Source organism: Mugil cephalus, chromosome 5, assembly GCF_022458985.1.
Source record: "Mugil cephalus isolate CIBA_MC_2020 chromosome 5, CIBA_Mcephalus_1.1, whole genome shotgun sequence".
Taxonomy (NCBI): domain Eukaryota; kingdom Metazoa; phylum Chordata; class Actinopteri; order Mugiliformes; family Mugilidae; genus Mugil; species Mugil cephalus.
Window position 1 is genome coordinate 8,967,618 of NC_061774.1, and position 16,895 is coordinate 8,984,512.

Genomic DNA, 16,895 nt, shown 5'->3' on the forward strand with positions numbered 1-16,895 from the left:
CGAGGCAAGAGACACCGGTGACGTCACTATGCTCACAAACACAAACACACTCTGTCTCTCCTCATTTTGTGCTCTCTCTCTCTCTCTCACACACACACACATACATATACATAAAGAGCAAACATATACATTCGAAAGACTTTAAAACTGGGCAGGAAGACAATGACAGTCTGGTCCGGGTGCCTTTTAGACACCTTCTCCAGCAGCAGTAAGTTTTAAAAGCCATGACTCTGTTAATTGGTCCAGGTGACGTGGGGCCACTTTTTTTTTTCCCAAAAAGAATGTATGAAATAAAACACGCGCGCACACACAGACAGATGCAGTGGCCTGCAGGGATTGCGTTGAGGATCCAGGATGAGGTTGTGAACTCGAAGCCTCATGCAGGTTAAGTTAGGGTGCTCGGACGTGCTGCGGTCGTCTGACTGGACATGCGGAGGCAGCAGGCATTGGAGCAGCAGAGGCAGCCCGGAGGGAGACACCGACTCATACAAGTGGACAGACAACGATGGAAAACTGACGCCGACAGTCACAGACACCCTGTCCCGCTCCACACTGCTGGCAAGCTGTGCGCACGCCAACCCGCCGCAATTTAATAAACAAATCTAAGCGTTCGAGTCAAGGGTAGCATTCCTGAGGTTTCATCTGAATTGTCTGATCTGTCCAACCGAGCGGACAATAAAAATCTACAGAACACCAGCCCAAGTTACTTTATAGCAGAAGGAAGGAGTCTAACAGCGGGAGACAGTGGGAGAGGAAGGACACGCAGGAAACAAGCAAGTCTGGCAGACACAGAAATTCCGAAAAAGAGAAGTATAAATGCTGACAGAAAGGAAAAGAGACCTCAGTCACTCCACGAGAAGCTGTGAGTGCTAGCAGTCTGTGACAACATGAAGATAGTAGAAGTCCCCGAGGAAGGAAGCCGATGTTTCATCTTTAGGAAGGATAGTTCATAGAGGAAGACAGGGAAAAAATAAGAGGGTGAGATAGATACAAAAGAATGAGTTATAGTGCAAATGCAATAGTACCAGCTGGGAAACAAAGTGGGGAAATGAGCGAAATTAGGCTTGTTGGTGTTCTAAACCAAAAAAACGTCAAGTGTTTGAGAAGTACCATATACTCATGGGAAGAGCTGCCTTTTAAATCTGCAAACTGCAAAACCCATAGTTTGATTTATAACCTCTAAAAAAAAATAAAAAAATCAAAACAGTTTCATGTCCTTGATTTGATTCTGCCACGTTCCAAAAGGACATAAAACAAATGAGCACCACATGCACTGTAACAAGAATATATTGCAGAAATGTGCAAATAGCATGGCTTCCCTCAACTATGTGCAAAACATTCGATTTAACTCGCTGCTTTTCACAAATAAAATAAGTCTAGACACAATTAAAAACAAAAAATCAAGCGGGATACACCCAAAAGCACAGGCATAGCACCAAACACTTCCAGCTGCTTGGAAAACACATTAACCTCATGGGGAGAGAAGTGAAATGACAAAATATGTCTGAGAAAGAAGAAAACAAAGCCCGTCTGAAATGTAATCACAACAAGCTCTTATATATTCGGGTTTAATTAAATTTGATGACACTGTGAAACAAAAAAAAAACTATTTTGTGTTCCTTTTATCTCTTGGTAGTTTATTTTCTGTTCCTGATATTCTTCCTTCTTTGAAAACTTTCAGAGAACTTGTGGGACATATACTGAAATATGATGTAGGGCTACAAGCTCACCCACCACATTATGCAAAACAGCACCTGGCATTAGTGCGTGTGTCAACGAGCAGAGGGTTACAATACATCATAGGTGTGTGTCTGGGTGTTGTCAAAAAACCATGGACGTCAGGTCTAATTTATCCCCCCCATTTCCCCATCCCCTCCGTCCCCCCCGTCCCCTCCGTCCCCCCCGTCCCCCAGCACTTGGTCTAACCACACAGGCCAGGGAGCTGAGTGGAACTAAAGCTTTAGGAGAAAACGGTTAAATTCCTTAAATAAAGTGCATGTTAGCATCATAAATCTGAAAAAGAGGAAAGAAAGAAAGAAAGAAAGAAAGAAAGAAAGAAAGAAAGAAATGAATAAATAAACAGGCACAGAGAAAGAAAAAGAGAAAGAAAGAAAGAAAGAAACAAGCAAAGAGAAAGAAAGAAAGAAACAAGCAAAGAGAAAGAAAAAGAGAAAGAAAGAAAGAAAGAAAAAGAGAAATAAATAAACAAGCAAAGAGAAAGAAAAAGAGAAAGAAAGAAAGAAAGAAAGAAAGAAAGAAAGAAAGAAAGAAAAAGAGAAATAAATAAATAAACAAGCAAAGAGAAAGAAAAAGAGAAAGAAAGGAATAATTAAATAAACAAACAAAGACAAAGAAAAAGAGAAGGAAAGAAATAAAGCAAAGAAAGTAAAGACAGAAAGAAGCCTGTAAATGTTGCTCGTGTCTGTTTAGATTTTACCTGTCGAGCGTTGGGGCCGCGGGGCTCTCGGAGCACCACGATCAGGAGTTCTGGCAGTAAGCTGAGCAGGATGAGCAGTATGATGACCAGCCAAGCTGACACTGAACTCAGCATGTTGGCAAACACAAAGTACAAACGCTGCTGCCCCAGGAAAGGCCTGCGGGAAGGGCAACACATGATTAGTTCTACACTGTCTGGAAGGAATATGGTGCTCGGATAAAAATAAAAAAATAACAAAGGTCAACTGCAATGACTCACCATATTATGCCTCCCCAGAAGAAGCTGAAAAACACGTAGAAGGCCAGGGAACCCCAGATGACAAAATGGTTTATCCACGTCCAGTGCCGCGTGTCCAGAGCGAGCTTGGATGGCAGAGACAAGTCAGCGATCAGAGTCAAAGTTCAACAAAACGGAAGATCTGTTTTCTTACATGAGCTCTAATCGACACTTCATGAAGTAAGAAGCTCACCTTTAGGGTTACAGTGAAGACAAGGACAGTGAAGACAATCGTTCCATATGACCAGTTCCCGAAAATCTGGGTTCAAACATCACAAGTGAGCAGGTAGCGTTAGGAAACAAATGCTTATATGTGTACGTTTATATCACATTCAGTTAAACTGTGAAATAAATCAAACCTGGCCATTATCCTGCAGGGCTGGGTTACTGAATAAGTATCGAACACCGAAAAAGAACAACAAGCCATGGAAGACTCCCAGCATCGTCCAGTAAAGGAAGGGTCTCCAGCGTAACATGGCATTCTTAGCAATCTCTCTGTTTTGAAAAAGGAAAAAGAACAAAGTATTCATACATAAAGCGGAGTACGTTTCTTAATATACGTCAAACACTCTTCTACCCACTGAATTGTTGATCAGAAAAAAAGAAATCCCCAACTTTACCTGTAGAGGGTGGCATTGTCCAGAAGACCCTCAATGCAAATGTGCTGCTCGAAAAGGCTGTAGGCCAGGATGGGCATAGAGGTGAAGCAGATGTTGTACATCGTCAAATAGGCCGCATCATACAGGGGCTGGGGTCGGATGTGAGCAGGAGGAAGGATCGACAGGAGAGGGGGATGGTAGGGAGGGAGGGAGGGAGGGAGGGAGGGAGGAGGAAAAGGGACGGGGCAACCAGGGGTTAATATCACGGAGAGGAAAGTACTCATACACACCAGCAGAACTTAAAGCATGTCATATAAGCAAGCTTATATACGGTACGAACATCTTTCATGGGCTTATGAAAGATCTATGTCAGGGACCATGCGGCATTACGGAGGATGAAAAACTGACTCTCACCTTTAACAAAGTGCATACATAACATGATATAAAGTATTTCTAATTAATAGGGCAGTTTATTCCAGTCCTACAAATTAAATCTGTAAATATATATATTTTTATAATGTATTGTTAATTCATCTGATTCCTTTTACGTTATATAGTATTCATATGAAATATATATTAAATGTCTTATTTTAGAAGGATTTTGTCGTAGTATAAGTGTATAAACATGTCGGAGCTCAAACATCCCAGGGTCAGTGAGGGAGGGAGAAATCTGGGGGAAGGGCATTCAGGGAGACAAGGAAGTGTGAATTTAAGAGACTCTGCCTCCTTTCTTCTTCGCAACATCTTTGCACCTCAACGGGACTCGGGACATACTCACTTGCTGAGAATAGCCACAGAAGAACTGGTACAAAAACTGAGGTAAGATGAAGCAAAGGTTCTGCAGGCAAACAGAAAAAAAAGGTTCAAACTGATGAGTAAAAGAAAAACTGAAGATTAAATATAATCACAAAACTGTTCATAACGTAAATGAAAGACATGAACCACAGTTCAACCAAAAATAATCCAATTAACATCAAGTCATTCAGTCAAATCTCTATTTCTTCATCACAGAACACACAAAATAAAGTGAATGCGTGAATGTGGGTTGTTGCCCGTAGAATGACAAAAACTCAACGTGACAGAAGCCTCTGCTCCTCTTACCTTGTAAAAAAAATACTGCACCAGGTGTGCAATGCGAACATAGTAGAGATGCCCATGAGCCAACAAAAGTTTCTTGAGGTGCTTGAGTTTAGGGATGGCATAATCACTGTTCCTCACCGCCTGCCGGCCTTCTTTACCTTTAATGCCTGAAACACCACAACCAAAATGATCACACACAACCTTCACTACAACATGGAACATGAATAAAGCATTCAGTCATTTCTTTTCTTACCGATGCCAACATGAGCTTCCAAAATCATGCTGACATCATTGGCTCCATCTCCAATGGAAAGGGTGATTGGACTGCCTTTAGAGTTCTTCACCATTTTAACAATCTATAAACGGTGTAATAAAGAAGGATAAATGAAACAAAGTGCTTACAGTAGAGGTCATCATAATGAATAAGTAGTTTCCACATTTTAACTGGTTCTTCTGACCTGGGCCTTTTGTAGAGGAGCCATGCGACAGCACAGAACAGCTGTGGAGTTTTGGCAAATCTGAAGGAACATGTTCTTGTAAAGATTTGAGTTGGATCCAGACGATGAGTTGAGCACCATCGACAGAGTGGCTCCATCTACGATGAAACCATAATCCTGGCTGGTCATAGCCCAACTCCTACAACACACAGAAGATAATAAGATGTATTAACCTGTATCATCTGGTTACATTTCATGTCAAGTTTATGGCCACAAAATAATGTGAGTAAATATGAGATGATGCTAGACGTCAAGGTACCAACCTGGTGGCGCCTGCCTTTACTGGTGGTGCATCCTGGACAGTTTTCTTGTGGTAGTCGGACAAGAGCTCATGCAGCCGTTCTTCGCGCCTCCTCCCTCCATCCTCCAGAGTTCGCACTGTAAGTTCCAACAGCTCTGTGTTCCTCTGGAATAATCTACAAGCGTAACAGGTGGACTTTGCTGTCTCCATCTTGTCCCCCGTTAGGACCCAAACCTTCATCCCTGCTCCCTGCAGAGCTTCCATCGTTTCTGCAGCCTCCTCTTGAAGCCTGTGGAATAAGAACAAAAAGAAGACAGGAGGTAAAAAACCTATTAACTCGAGACATTATTATTATATCAGGAAGAAGGAAAAGATCATTCCATTATAACAAAGAGAGACATACATGGAAGAACGTATACCTCTGATGTGGCAAACCCAAAACAGCTAAATGCACTAACTTCACATAATTCATAAAAATGGAAAAATAAGAACTTAACATATACATATACACCTAATAGGCATAACATTATGACCGATGACAGGAGAAGTGACACCCTCAATGACCTACACAATTTTAGGAAGGTGGTCTTAATGTTATGCCTGATCGGTATATACATAAATATACAGTTCTTTTGTGTGTTTTCTAATTTTAATACATAAATTCATGCAGCACATTGTAATGCTTTGCATTTTAGTTTGAGTCTGACACCTGACCACAAGGTGGCAGTGTGTGCGTACATTTAAAAACACTGGCAGACGTTGACACATGTTAAACAAGTGCTCTAAAATCGTGTGCAGTAGGACGTATTGACTCCTTTCATTACAGCAAAATAAAAATGTATAGCATACGTATTCTAGGTGTATTCTGAAGTTTCTTTGTGTAGGGTTTAGGCAGAAGAAAGTGCAGCAGCAACAACTTCACAACTTTGTCCATTATCACATTGATCTGTGAGAGATGTGAACTTATAACGTGTGAAAACTGACCGATCTTCTACAGCAGTGGCTCCGATTAGACTCATTCCCGTCTCTACTTGGTTGTAAACATCCATGAGCTTCTCCTCTCTGTCCTGTAGAGCCAGTCTAGCTTCCCTTAACCCCGCATCTGCCCGGGCGTACTCCTCTGCACTAAGATGTTTGTAGGCAACACAGAGCGTCCTGTAGCCCTCCTGAGTAGGGAAAAAGAAACCTGTGTTACAGAAAATACAAACTAATTTCATATGTTAAATATTTGGAGACTCGTAGAGACAGTGTTTGTGACCCACTGTTGCGTTCCGCTCCACATGCATGCGTATCCTTTCAACCTCCTCTTGTCTGACTCGGGGGAAGATGGAAGAGTCTGCTCCCTTGCAGAAAAGTAGTGTGTCACCTGGGCATAAAAACACACAATCACATAGACACGCGACACGGTGACAGCAAAGGGCCGACGCTTGATCAGTCGGTGCCATAAACTTGACTGCAATCTCAAGCTCACCTGATTTAGATCTGACGATTACACTCATTCGCCTTCTCACTGGGTCAAAGTTCAACACATGGAGCAGTTCATACCTTTGGGCACAATGGAAATCAAGATGAAGGCAAACTCAAATAGAAAAACATGATTGAAATCACACTGCTTTGCCTATACACCTGACTTACATTTCAACATCATTGTTCCTGTTGCGGATTTTCATGGTTTTACTTTCGAGACCCAGAAAAGTGAAGCCATACCTGCCGATGGAGAGAAATCACCACACATGTGCTGTTATTGTAAAGAATAAAGAATATATATATATATATATGGCAGCTGATGGGGATCCATCCAATAAACAACAATAAGTAACAAATATTTAATAGCATTAAAGATGTGCATTCTGTAACATTTATACATTTATATTCAAACTATGAGCTTGTTACAATACGAGTTCAACTCATTGACGCATGATGGCAGCTCTCTTACTTCATGGCACCCTTGACCAGGGCAACCTCATCAGGAGAGGAGGCAATAAAGCCCCTCTGCTCCTGCGGTGGATAGGGCTCCTCTTCATCCACTCCTAATCCATCTACTTGGTCCATCAGTCCGTCCCCTGGGCCTTGATCTTGCTCTGTAAACTCCTTCACCTGGACTGTGTGGCACAGACACAGGGCGCGCAGAAAAAGCTCTTCTTTGTCCTAATAACACACCGTGAATAAGACTTAGTGCAGTGAAATAAAAAAAAACGGTAAAAGTAAGAAATGGATTAACAATTAATAATTTACGGCTACAGACTCATATACAGTAGCTGGAGTTTAGATAAAGCTATTGATTTACAACTGCTTGTCTAAACTGACTCTATCAATTGAGGTGCAGCAGTCTGTAAAGTGTTATCAGGTGCTCATGTCAAGAGTGCGCAGCTGCTTTTGCCCCTTCCATGCATATGTTAACACGGCGAAGACACTGTAAGTAGGTGACCTACGAAGGGTCTTTCTGGGCAACAAGCTATGTAATTGCCATATGTGCGCGTGTGACTTTTACAACAGATGGAGGGACACCGCAACACCCACCCTGCCAGCTTTCTCCTGTAGTTTGCTCACAGGTCCATCTGTGACACAGAATCCGTCCAACTCTGTGCTCGCGTCCCGGTATTTGTACTGGAAGCCGTCGATGCAGCACTCGATGAACTCCATGTTATTCTGAGTGAGGGTGCCCGTCTTGTCTGTGAAGACATACTCCACCTAAAGGCAAAATGATTCAAAATAAATGACATGAGTAACACCTGACTGTAGATTAATATGAAATTGTATGAATGAATGAGTTTAAATGCATTTTTGCCATTTAAATGCCTCATTGAATTCTGTCCATTTTCCATACCTGTCCAAGCTCCTCATTGAGGTCTGAAGTGTTGACCAGCGCCCCCTCCTGGATTTCAGGGTCAAAGAAATCTTTGTCCCACGTGATGAAAAAGGAACCCAAAAACTTTTGCATCTCAACCGTTACATACATGGACACAGGTATGATGAAGTTGAAGAGGACCATGAAGGACAGGAAGTCGGTGAACATCTTTAGGTACTGTTGGAAGATAAGGCAGCACATGTGGAAACAAAATCTCATCTTCGTGGAATCTTGTGCCGTTTCCTCAACGCGTTGAGCCAATGTCAGCAGACTTGGAAAATGTGCTGGTGTGGACTTCACCACAGGTTGACTACACTGCAAATTTTGTGCACAACTGTACACAATGTAACTTTAGCTCAGCAGTCCTAGGTTATGACAAACTTTGAGACATGACGGCAGTCACAATGTTCACTGAGGCCTCGGGAGGAGGGTTAAGTTAGGGTAGTGAAGGACTAAAGTGGCTATTTTGCTGCCTTTAAAAGCCTCCAAAGCTCAATATTTATCACAGCTCCAGACGTGTACTATTCCAATCATTTCACTAAACTAAACAAAGTTCAAATTTTAGGCTGTTCTCACACTATTCTTGATTTAGACTTGTTTCTGGCCCTTGTCTTGTTACAAACACATAACCCAAAGTCTGTTGTTTCCTGCCTGATGTCGTAATCTCTTTCTAAAATATGCGCTCACCAGATTTGTGTCCTTCTCTCTCTGGGTTTTCTCGTTGTACCACGGCTCGTCCTGTCCCGGCTTGCTCTGCCATACATACTTGAGTGTAGTGCACACTAGGGCTTTGCTCACCAATATGCAGAGGTACACCAGAAGGAAGGCATTAATAGACCTGAAAACAGAACATAAAATCTCATTATAGAGGGAAAAAGTCGTGTAATCATTAACACACGCTGACTTGTCTAACTCACTTCTCCACAGCAGAGCGCTTCTGAGATTTGCCCTGGTAGTTGAGAGCCATCTTTGTCTCCATGCCCGTGTAAACTGCAACACCTTGAGAAACAAAGTGAAATAGGAGTGAGCCGCATTTTAAACAATGAGCGATCCTCAATTATCTTCAGTTATTGTAATAAACCAAATACTTTTTCACTCACCACAGATCTTCTGTGTGTTCTTTAAAGTCGCCCCTTTCAGAAGAAGGTTCTCTGGGCCTAAAGACCTGCACAATCACATCAGTACATCGAACCATTTAGTCAAAAAGCTGTGCAATCAACACACACCTCTATTCTCTAAATGGAAACCTGGCAGGAAAGCTGGCATCCACTCTAAAATATGCAGCGACAGAACGACTGCAGTCTGGGCTTACACCGGTCCCAACGTTCTTGAGAAGGACACCGCTCTTTGTTTATACGGCCATTACAAAGCAGTCAATGATAACTGCCTGTGGGAGTGCTTAGGAAGCATTTGCTAAAGACCTGGCAACCGTTTTAATTTTAATACTTGTGCGCAATAAAGGATCATGATTTGTCGGTGACGCAAATTAAACAAATGAGTGGTTGAGCAACTATGTTTTGATTTTGCTCTTATTAAAGTGGGCTCTGATTGTTGTCGTGTGCGAGAGCTCTCACCTCACTGCGGGTTCCTGATTGTTTGTGTAGATGTGCATACGACCAACAAACCTGGAAGAAAACAACACACACTCAGAAGCCGAAGACATAAAATGTTTATGATATATCTGTTTGGCATGTTATTCAGTTTCTTAATACCACAGCGGATTGGATTCACTGGTTCATAAAACCTACGGGACCATGTGGTTACTGACCTAAAATCAGGCCAAGAGGGCTGAAGGTCAGGTAATTACTGGTAGTTAGCCAGCAGTATGCTGGCACTTTTATTAACTGAAGAGCACATAGCTAAATGATAACATTTCTACTCGCAGAAGGGGGGAGCAAATGTGATTTGTTACCTACACTGAGATTCAAATAAAAATAATTAATTTTGTGGTGGGATTTTTACAGATTCATGAAAACTTTCACTATTGCTGTTATGAAACCAGTCCAAACATTGCTAAAACCCCTCAGCTTAACAATCCAACATTACTATTAAAATCACTTAAGACATTTTCAACTAGCATTGAATCCGTTGCCCAGCAAACCGCAGGCAACATGTTTGTTGTGTAAATGTGTTAGGAGCACATGATGATTGCCTACTTGTAAAGGTCAGGCTGTGGTTGTTCACACTCAATGGTGGCATTGAGAGATTCCAGATCCTTCCCTGCGTCTGGCACCGTGTAGTGTGTCTGGATGAGTGGAAGAGACAGAGCGTGAGCCGTGGCTGATTTAGGTCATGTGATCGTTTGAGCTTCTACAGAAACGGTATCGAAAATTAGACAGGAGCAATTCTTTGACGCACACAAACATGCACTGACACATATTTCTAAGGAACAAGATGAGAACAAAACCTGAAGAACTGTCTTCAAACAACAAGTCTGACAAGTGTTACTTTACTTAATATCGCGATACAGAAACATGTTTTAAATGAAATTCTTCTACACCAGAATTGTGAATAAAATATGGATGCTGCTCATACTTTATGGTTGGACTCTCCATCCAGACTCGCTGTGGTAACAAAACATGTGTCGTCATCTCGGCTCGACTGCAGCAGTATTAAGTCACAGGGAAAGGTCTCGTCTTCCTCCACCTCCACGACATCCCCCACCTGAAGAGACACAACCAACACACAGTTTTAGCTTTTCCCGCTCTGTGAAACCGATAGTAGAATTTGGCAAATAATGAGTGACAGGCGTTTAAATGATCACCAAATCCTACCACTAGGGGGCGGGGGGTTAGAAAACAAACCTTGCCAGTTTCCTATCAAATCGTTGCGACTAATGCGTAAACAATTGCCAAATTAAGGAGCAACAAGAGCAAAACATCCAAATTCCTTTGTCTTACTACACATCAATATTCACTCACCTTTTAGCTCTAGTTTGCTTTGTCAGTCACTGAGAGAGAGCTGACTTCTTTTTGGTTGGTTGAATGTTTACTTTAGAACTCGCCAGTATATTTAACACTAGGAGGTAGTTTATAGTTAACTTGCTCCTGTGCAGAGAGCAGCTGTTCACAGTTTCATACGAAGCAAAACAGTTTTTGTTTTGCCAGCTGAATGTTGACTCTCTGTGAAGTCGGCAGCACTAGCAGCACTTGAACACAACCGACATGAATTTATTTCACTTTAGACATAACCACGTGTCTAATTTTTGGACCACGCATAACAATCTTCAACTATTATTATTTAAAAAAAATAAAATAAAATAGCCTCCACCTTGTAACCTACAGTTGAACATGTCATCAGTTCAGCGATCAGAATGTGTCCTCTACAGTACATTCCTGACATGGTCATACCAAGCTGTCAGCAGCCTCGTATCTACGCATCTGAGAGGAATTTCGAGCAGGCGCATAGTAACATGGATAAACTGTACTGAAAGGTACCTTGATCTTTTCACTCTCCTTCCGTGTCCTCTGGCCATCCTCTAGCACGGTCACTGGGTACTTATTCACCTCGTTGTCAGCCTTGTGCCGTAGACAGTCCTCATAGCCCTACAGCGATATATCAATATCAGAACAGCATTATTTGCTTGGGACAACAAAAAGTACAAACTTTCTCCTAGGCATTAGCACTCATGGGATACTGCCAGCTGTGACAAACTGACACCAAGTAGTGCAATGTTTGTGAAAATGAGAGGGTGGACCATGAATATTTTCAGGTTATAAGAAGGGCAGAACAAGTTTCTGCTTTTTTTTTTTTATGTTCAGTATTTCATCATTATGTGTACGAGTGCCTGCAGCTGTAGAACGGGATGGCGATGTCCAGCTATGCATTGAGAAATAGTACTGACTCAGGTGAGAATATATATATTTATATACATGTCTGGGGCAGCTGCAGCATAAGCCACAGAATCTAGTGAAGATAAAGTCCTTCATAAGTACTTTAAGATAGTGATGGAGATACGGGAGATGGTGCAGAGGGTAGAGAGGGAAAATGTAATATGTGCCAAAACTGAGCTCAAGCCAGAAAGAGGAATTACTTGAAAGGTGATAGGAAGAGAGAGTCTATTGGAGTGATGTTGAGAAATTATTCTAGGTAGATGAAAGAGGAGAGAAACGGACGGGAAGCTTGCCATGGATGGTCAGATGTACTATGGAGTTCATGGCCTGACTCCTAAAGGCAAGGCCGACCGCCTTGGAACTCCCACTTCAAAGCCCGACTGAAGGCGGTCCAGTAATATCAGTGCATCCCATATATTTTCGGAAGAAGGTCCACCCACTATTGTGTATTTCAAAAGCCCAGCAGTAGGCCAACTAAAAAGCCAATCCTAGAACAATACATCTAAAGCTGGGACATGGCAGAACCGGAGTCAATGAAACAGACACTCCCCTTGATAATTTGTATCTCTCTAATAGAATTTGTCTCCCTCCATTTGTTCACACTCCCCTAGAGCCCATTTCATCTTCACCCCAATCAGAATTCACCAGTAGAGCACATTATTACAAAACCCAAGAGAGCATTAGTCATGTGCTTTATACAAAAATCATAGCAAGGGAGCTGGGAAGGCAGGGGGACTTAAAAGCTGTATGGAGGAAGGATGTAATGTAATGAAAGACATATTATTACAACAGTCACCGGCCTCATTAGGGAGTATCTTACCTGCTTGATAGCAGTTACTGTAATCACAAAAAATAATGGTAGGCCACTGGTGACTGGGCTGGTGGGGGTGTCCACTATCACCTGTTGGGGGGGAAACAACATATGTATGGTTAACATTCCCCAATAAACATGTGAGCTTCAAACAGTGCTTCAGACTACAAAGGCTTACGGCGGCATGCGGTTTCGGTCGCAGCCAGAGCAGCGTGTGGTTTAGGAGATGGGGCGAACCCTCTAAACGCAGGGTGTAGTCTGTTTCTGTGAGGCGTTTCTTCTCTTTCCCATATTTGTCCATCAGCAGGAAACACAAGGAAGTCATTTACATTTTGGAAGGGAGCAAGGGAGGTTCTGGACCACAGAACTTTTAATCAAGTAAGCCGGGGACATAGTGCTTAATCTGCAGGCATGCCAACACTTGTGTGTCTCTGCCAAGACATGGGAGAGGGCCAGCAGAAAGCTTTATCAGACTCACCTTACCTGCCTGAACTGTGTACGAGGTAATCAATACGGAGCATCGCTATGTGCATATATTTCACGATTTTAGGCGCGCACACAAGAGGAACGTGGAACAAGTTAATCCCAAACAAATTAAGCAGCAGCACCTGACCAAGGATTCCAGCTAAACCCAACAGCACACACACGGCCTTATGTGTCGGATGGATTTACTGCAGCGTTTCTGATCCAGCAGAAAGGAGGTTGGTCTTCCCCTGAGCTTTAGCGCATATTACAGCACGCACAGACGCGACACATCCAGCTCATTGATATTCTGACCAGGAAGCATTACGAAGTGTCAGATAGACATCAGCTCGAGTAAGAGTAGGAGATGCATCCCGATGCCACCTCCAGTGTATTTCTCACCTGTGCTTGAACTGAGATTGAAAACCAGCGGATCCCCCTGCAAACCTGGTCCGTTTTGAATACAGAGCCACGTTCTGCACCCATTCTCGTACACACAAAGCTCAAGGGAAGTGAGTAACTAGTCCACCCATGCCTTACTTTCATTACAATTAACTGGAGGATAAAGCAATTACAAAGAAGAGATGGACTAGTGCACATCGTCCATTTGGAGCAGAGCAGAACCGGAGTAGAGTCTTATTATCGTAGTAATTTGCGATTCCAGTGAGACAGAAGTAGAAGTAATAATACTGCTGCAGTATCCTCAGGCATTGTGATCCAGAGGTGAGGGTACTCAAAGTTTAGAAACAGCAGTGTGTATACACGGGTATGTATAAGGGGTACTGTGTTAAGGACTCCTCAGATCCCTCACCTTGCTATAGGCTACGTAGCCGGTGGATTATTGAATGCCTCTTGAGAAACGCTGGCTTTTTCCCTGGTCATGTTAGCCAACCCCTGATTGTCATGCCGAACACTTCCCTCAGCACTGCTGCGATCAGCACTGGGGGGAACATGATGGAGCCCTCATCCCCCCCCCCCCCCCCCCCCCCCCCCCCCCCCCCATAGCAAGTTAATATCACACATCTCCTGTGTGCCTCACTGGATTTAAATTTGTCTAATCACAGAGGGAAAAAGTAGCAACTGCACAAAGGCGTGCGAACAGCATGACCCTCTGATGCAGCGGCCAGATGGCCAAATGCGACAAAGGCGTACCACAACCCAGAGACGAAATGATCTCCAAGCATTTTTAGTCTTTATGTTTTCGTTTGATCCCGACTGATCTTTGCCTGCTGGTGGTATATATTCTGTTCATCTAAAGTGAAGCGAAAAAAAAAGCTTCCCTTTGTCCCACACTACAATACTGTTTATATTACATCTGACCAGCTTCACAGACATAAAAGCACCAACAACAGCCCCCATGTTTGGAACAGAACACAGGCTGTAACTGCCTTTAATGTAGTTGCATTAAAACAATGCGTCGCTGTCATTTGTTGTTATATTTATACACGTTTACGTGTTCACACCACCGATCAGCAAACACTGCTTCCTCTTCTGACCACTTTAAGGTTGATCAGCACCAGGTGTTGCTGATTTCTTAAAATATATGCACTTTTTGAACCTCTCTGTATAATGCACCATTGCTTTTCTTCTTTGTCTTTAGAGGTATGCCATTTTGTTTTATGTACAGTGAATACACACTGAAGATCGGGACGCGGTGAAACAAATCAATGTGCACAATAAATCTGAATTTGACTGTGGGCAAGCGGCGTGTTGTTTGAAAGCACAGCTAACTACTACTTCTTGTAATAGTAGCAACCCAGTGCATTCTAAGTATAGCAAACAGTCGCTATGTGCGGGAACAGCAAGGACACTGAAACCCACGGAAAAGCTACGGCTACTGTCAAACAACAGGCAATCCTTCCGCAGCTTGTGTTTCAACTCACAGATGTAAGTTTCCTCCACTGCACCAAATGCAGTGCAAAAAAAAAAAACCCTCAGTAATACGAGTGAACTGGTACACTGCTGCTGATGTGCTCGTGTGATACCAGAGCAGCAGAGAAGAGCAGCACAAAGCACCTCCATCTGAGCCGGGGAAGTGTGTCAGAGAGAGCGACAGACAGAAAGTCCCCGGGGTCCCGGGCAGCGCTGTGGGTCCTCGTGTCATCCTACCCCTTCAGCCTCCCTCTCCTTGTCTCTCTCACCTTTTTGCTCTTGCCCACTCATCGCAGCTTCTTTGACTTTGCCACAGCACTCTATTCCTATTCAATCAAATTCAGGCAAAGACATGCAGGGCTATTTATAGGAGAGTGGTGCTTTTTTATCAGCCTGTGTCTATTTGTGGCTCTCAGAAGTACAGAGGGCTTCCTGGCTGCTGACGTCAGCAGTGCAGCGCTGCAGAGAGACACGGGGGTTATGTGGGATGAAGGGAGAAAGAAAGAGATATAATGACACGGCGAGACAAAGCGAGGACGGAACAGAGTCGGAGGATGCATGACATTTGGGCGGCGGTAAAATATTTGCATGGTGCTACCCAGGGGAAATGAGAACATTTATTTCCGTCCATGAGATGCGAGCGCGAAACGAGCGCTTAATGCGTGTACCTGTTTCTTGCTCTCTAATATAATAGCAGGCTACGGGGGGGGGGGGGGAAATCGAGCTGCAAGAATGACGAACCTCTCGAGAGAGGCTGGATTAGTGGAGAAATGCCAACCACGCTGCAGCTTGGGTAAACACCATCAGCCAACCCAGGACACCCACTGACTCACACATCACACGCACAAGCAGACGCACGCGCATGCATGTACACACACACAAACACATTACACAGCATCACATGTGTGTAGGTGCAGCAATAGGCAGTTGGGAGAGGAACACGTTCTTTCTGGTTTACGCCCACATAAGTGTACCATATTAGCTCAACTGAAAAATCGAGCAATTATGCACATTAGCTGAAGATAATACAGAGTTGAAGCGGAAAAACTGACAAATAAAGGCTGAGGAGTGAACTGCAAAAGCCTAGCAGGAAAAACATTGAGACTGATCGACTACTGCTCGAGCCCGACGGAGTTTGGTACAAAACTCCGTACGCTTGTTCGGTCGGTATTTGACGAGGGACGGCACATGCCTCCTCTGCAGGCCCATCACCAGCACCTGTTTACACTAGAGGCTCGTGCGCTGCCATAGTTTAGGCTACGGTTAAAAGGAAAGAGGTCAGTTTCCATTTCACGGATTAGAAAAAGAGACAGAGAGAGGCAAAGGTGACGGGAGAGCAGGAGCAGATGTAAACAGCAAATGGAGAGGAGAGGAGAGGAGAGGAGAAGAGAGGAGAGGAGAGGAGAGAGGAGGAGAGGAGAGGAGAGGAGAGGAGAGGAGAGGAGAGGAGAGGAGAAGAGAGGAGAGGAGAGGAGAGAGGAGAGGAGAGGAGAGGAGAGGAGAGAGAAGAGGAGAGGAGAGGAGAGGAGAGAGGAGAGAGAGGAGAGGAGAGAGAGGAGAGAGGGAGGAGGAGAGGAGAGGAGGAGAGGAGAGGAGGAGAGGAGAGGAGAGGAGAGAGGAGAGGAGAGGAGAGGAGAGGAGAGGAGGAGACAGGAGGAGAGAGGAGAGGAGAGGAGTCACCTAAGGGCAGTGAAATAAAGATGCCAGTCAACTCATTTTAGTCAGCGTTTTTGGCCATCTCAAAGTTTCTGCTTCAGGCAGACCAGACAACCCAACTTAATACTGACAGACACACAAAAGAAATTTTGAAAATCGCCCTGTAAGACTAACGCAGAAAGACTGAAGCAGTTTGTATTTTAATGGTCACAGTTAACACTGGAGCCATAAATTATTAGTCCTTGGCAAATTCCATTCCAACATGTCAGATTAACATAAATAT

At 43.6% G+C, this 16,895-nt stretch overlaps 1 protein-coding gene across 5 annotated transcripts in view; it reads right to left on the reverse strand.

The window, feature by feature from the left end:
• Positions 1-16,895, reverse strand: part of atp11c (ATPase phospholipid transporting 11C) — a 36,957-nt gene that overhangs the window by 4,249 nt on the left and 15,813 nt on the right. For 3 of the 5 annotated variants that reach the window (XM_047584829.1, XM_047584826.1, XM_047584830.1), the window contains exons 4-28: positions 12,632-12,712; positions 11,416-11,523; positions 10,514-10,642; positions 10,135-10,223; positions 9,553-9,603; positions 9,079-9,143; positions 8,896-8,977; positions 8,666-8,816; positions 7,958-8,155; positions 7,651-7,821; positions 7,067-7,278; positions 6,766-6,837; positions 6,602-6,675; positions 6,393-6,496; positions 6,115-6,296; positions 5,153-5,419; positions 4,851-5,028; positions 4,646-4,748; positions 4,414-4,559; positions 4,091-4,150; positions 3,334-3,461; positions 3,073-3,208; positions 2,907-2,972; positions 2,696-2,799; positions 2,438-2,594 (exon numbers count right to left, since the gene is read on the reverse strand). In XM_047584829.1, the coding sequence (XP_047440785.1) occupies positions 2,438-2,594; positions 2,696-2,799; positions 2,907-2,972; positions 3,073-3,208; positions 3,334-3,461; positions 4,091-4,150; positions 4,414-4,559; positions 4,646-4,748; positions 4,851-5,028; positions 5,153-5,419; positions 6,115-6,296; positions 6,393-6,496; positions 6,602-6,675; positions 6,766-6,837; positions 7,067-7,278; positions 7,651-7,821; positions 7,958-8,155; positions 8,666-8,816; positions 8,896-8,977; positions 9,079-9,143; positions 9,553-9,603; positions 10,135-10,223; positions 10,514-10,642; positions 11,416-11,523; positions 12,632-12,712 (3,114 nt within the window). Of the gene's footprint in view, positions 1-840; positions 932-2,437; positions 2,595-2,695; positions 2,800-2,906; positions 2,973-3,072; positions 3,209-3,333; positions 3,462-4,090; positions 4,151-4,413; positions 4,560-4,645; positions 4,749-4,850; positions 5,029-5,152; positions 5,420-6,114; positions 6,297-6,392; positions 6,497-6,601; positions 6,676-6,765; positions 6,838-7,066; positions 7,279-7,650; positions 7,822-7,957; positions 8,156-8,665; positions 8,817-8,895; positions 8,978-9,078; positions 9,144-9,552; positions 9,604-10,134; positions 10,224-10,513; positions 10,643-11,415; positions 11,524-12,631; positions 12,713-16,895 lie in introns of all 5 variants that reach the window. The other 2 variants (XM_047584827.1, XM_047584828.1) reach the window with 1 other exon arrangement.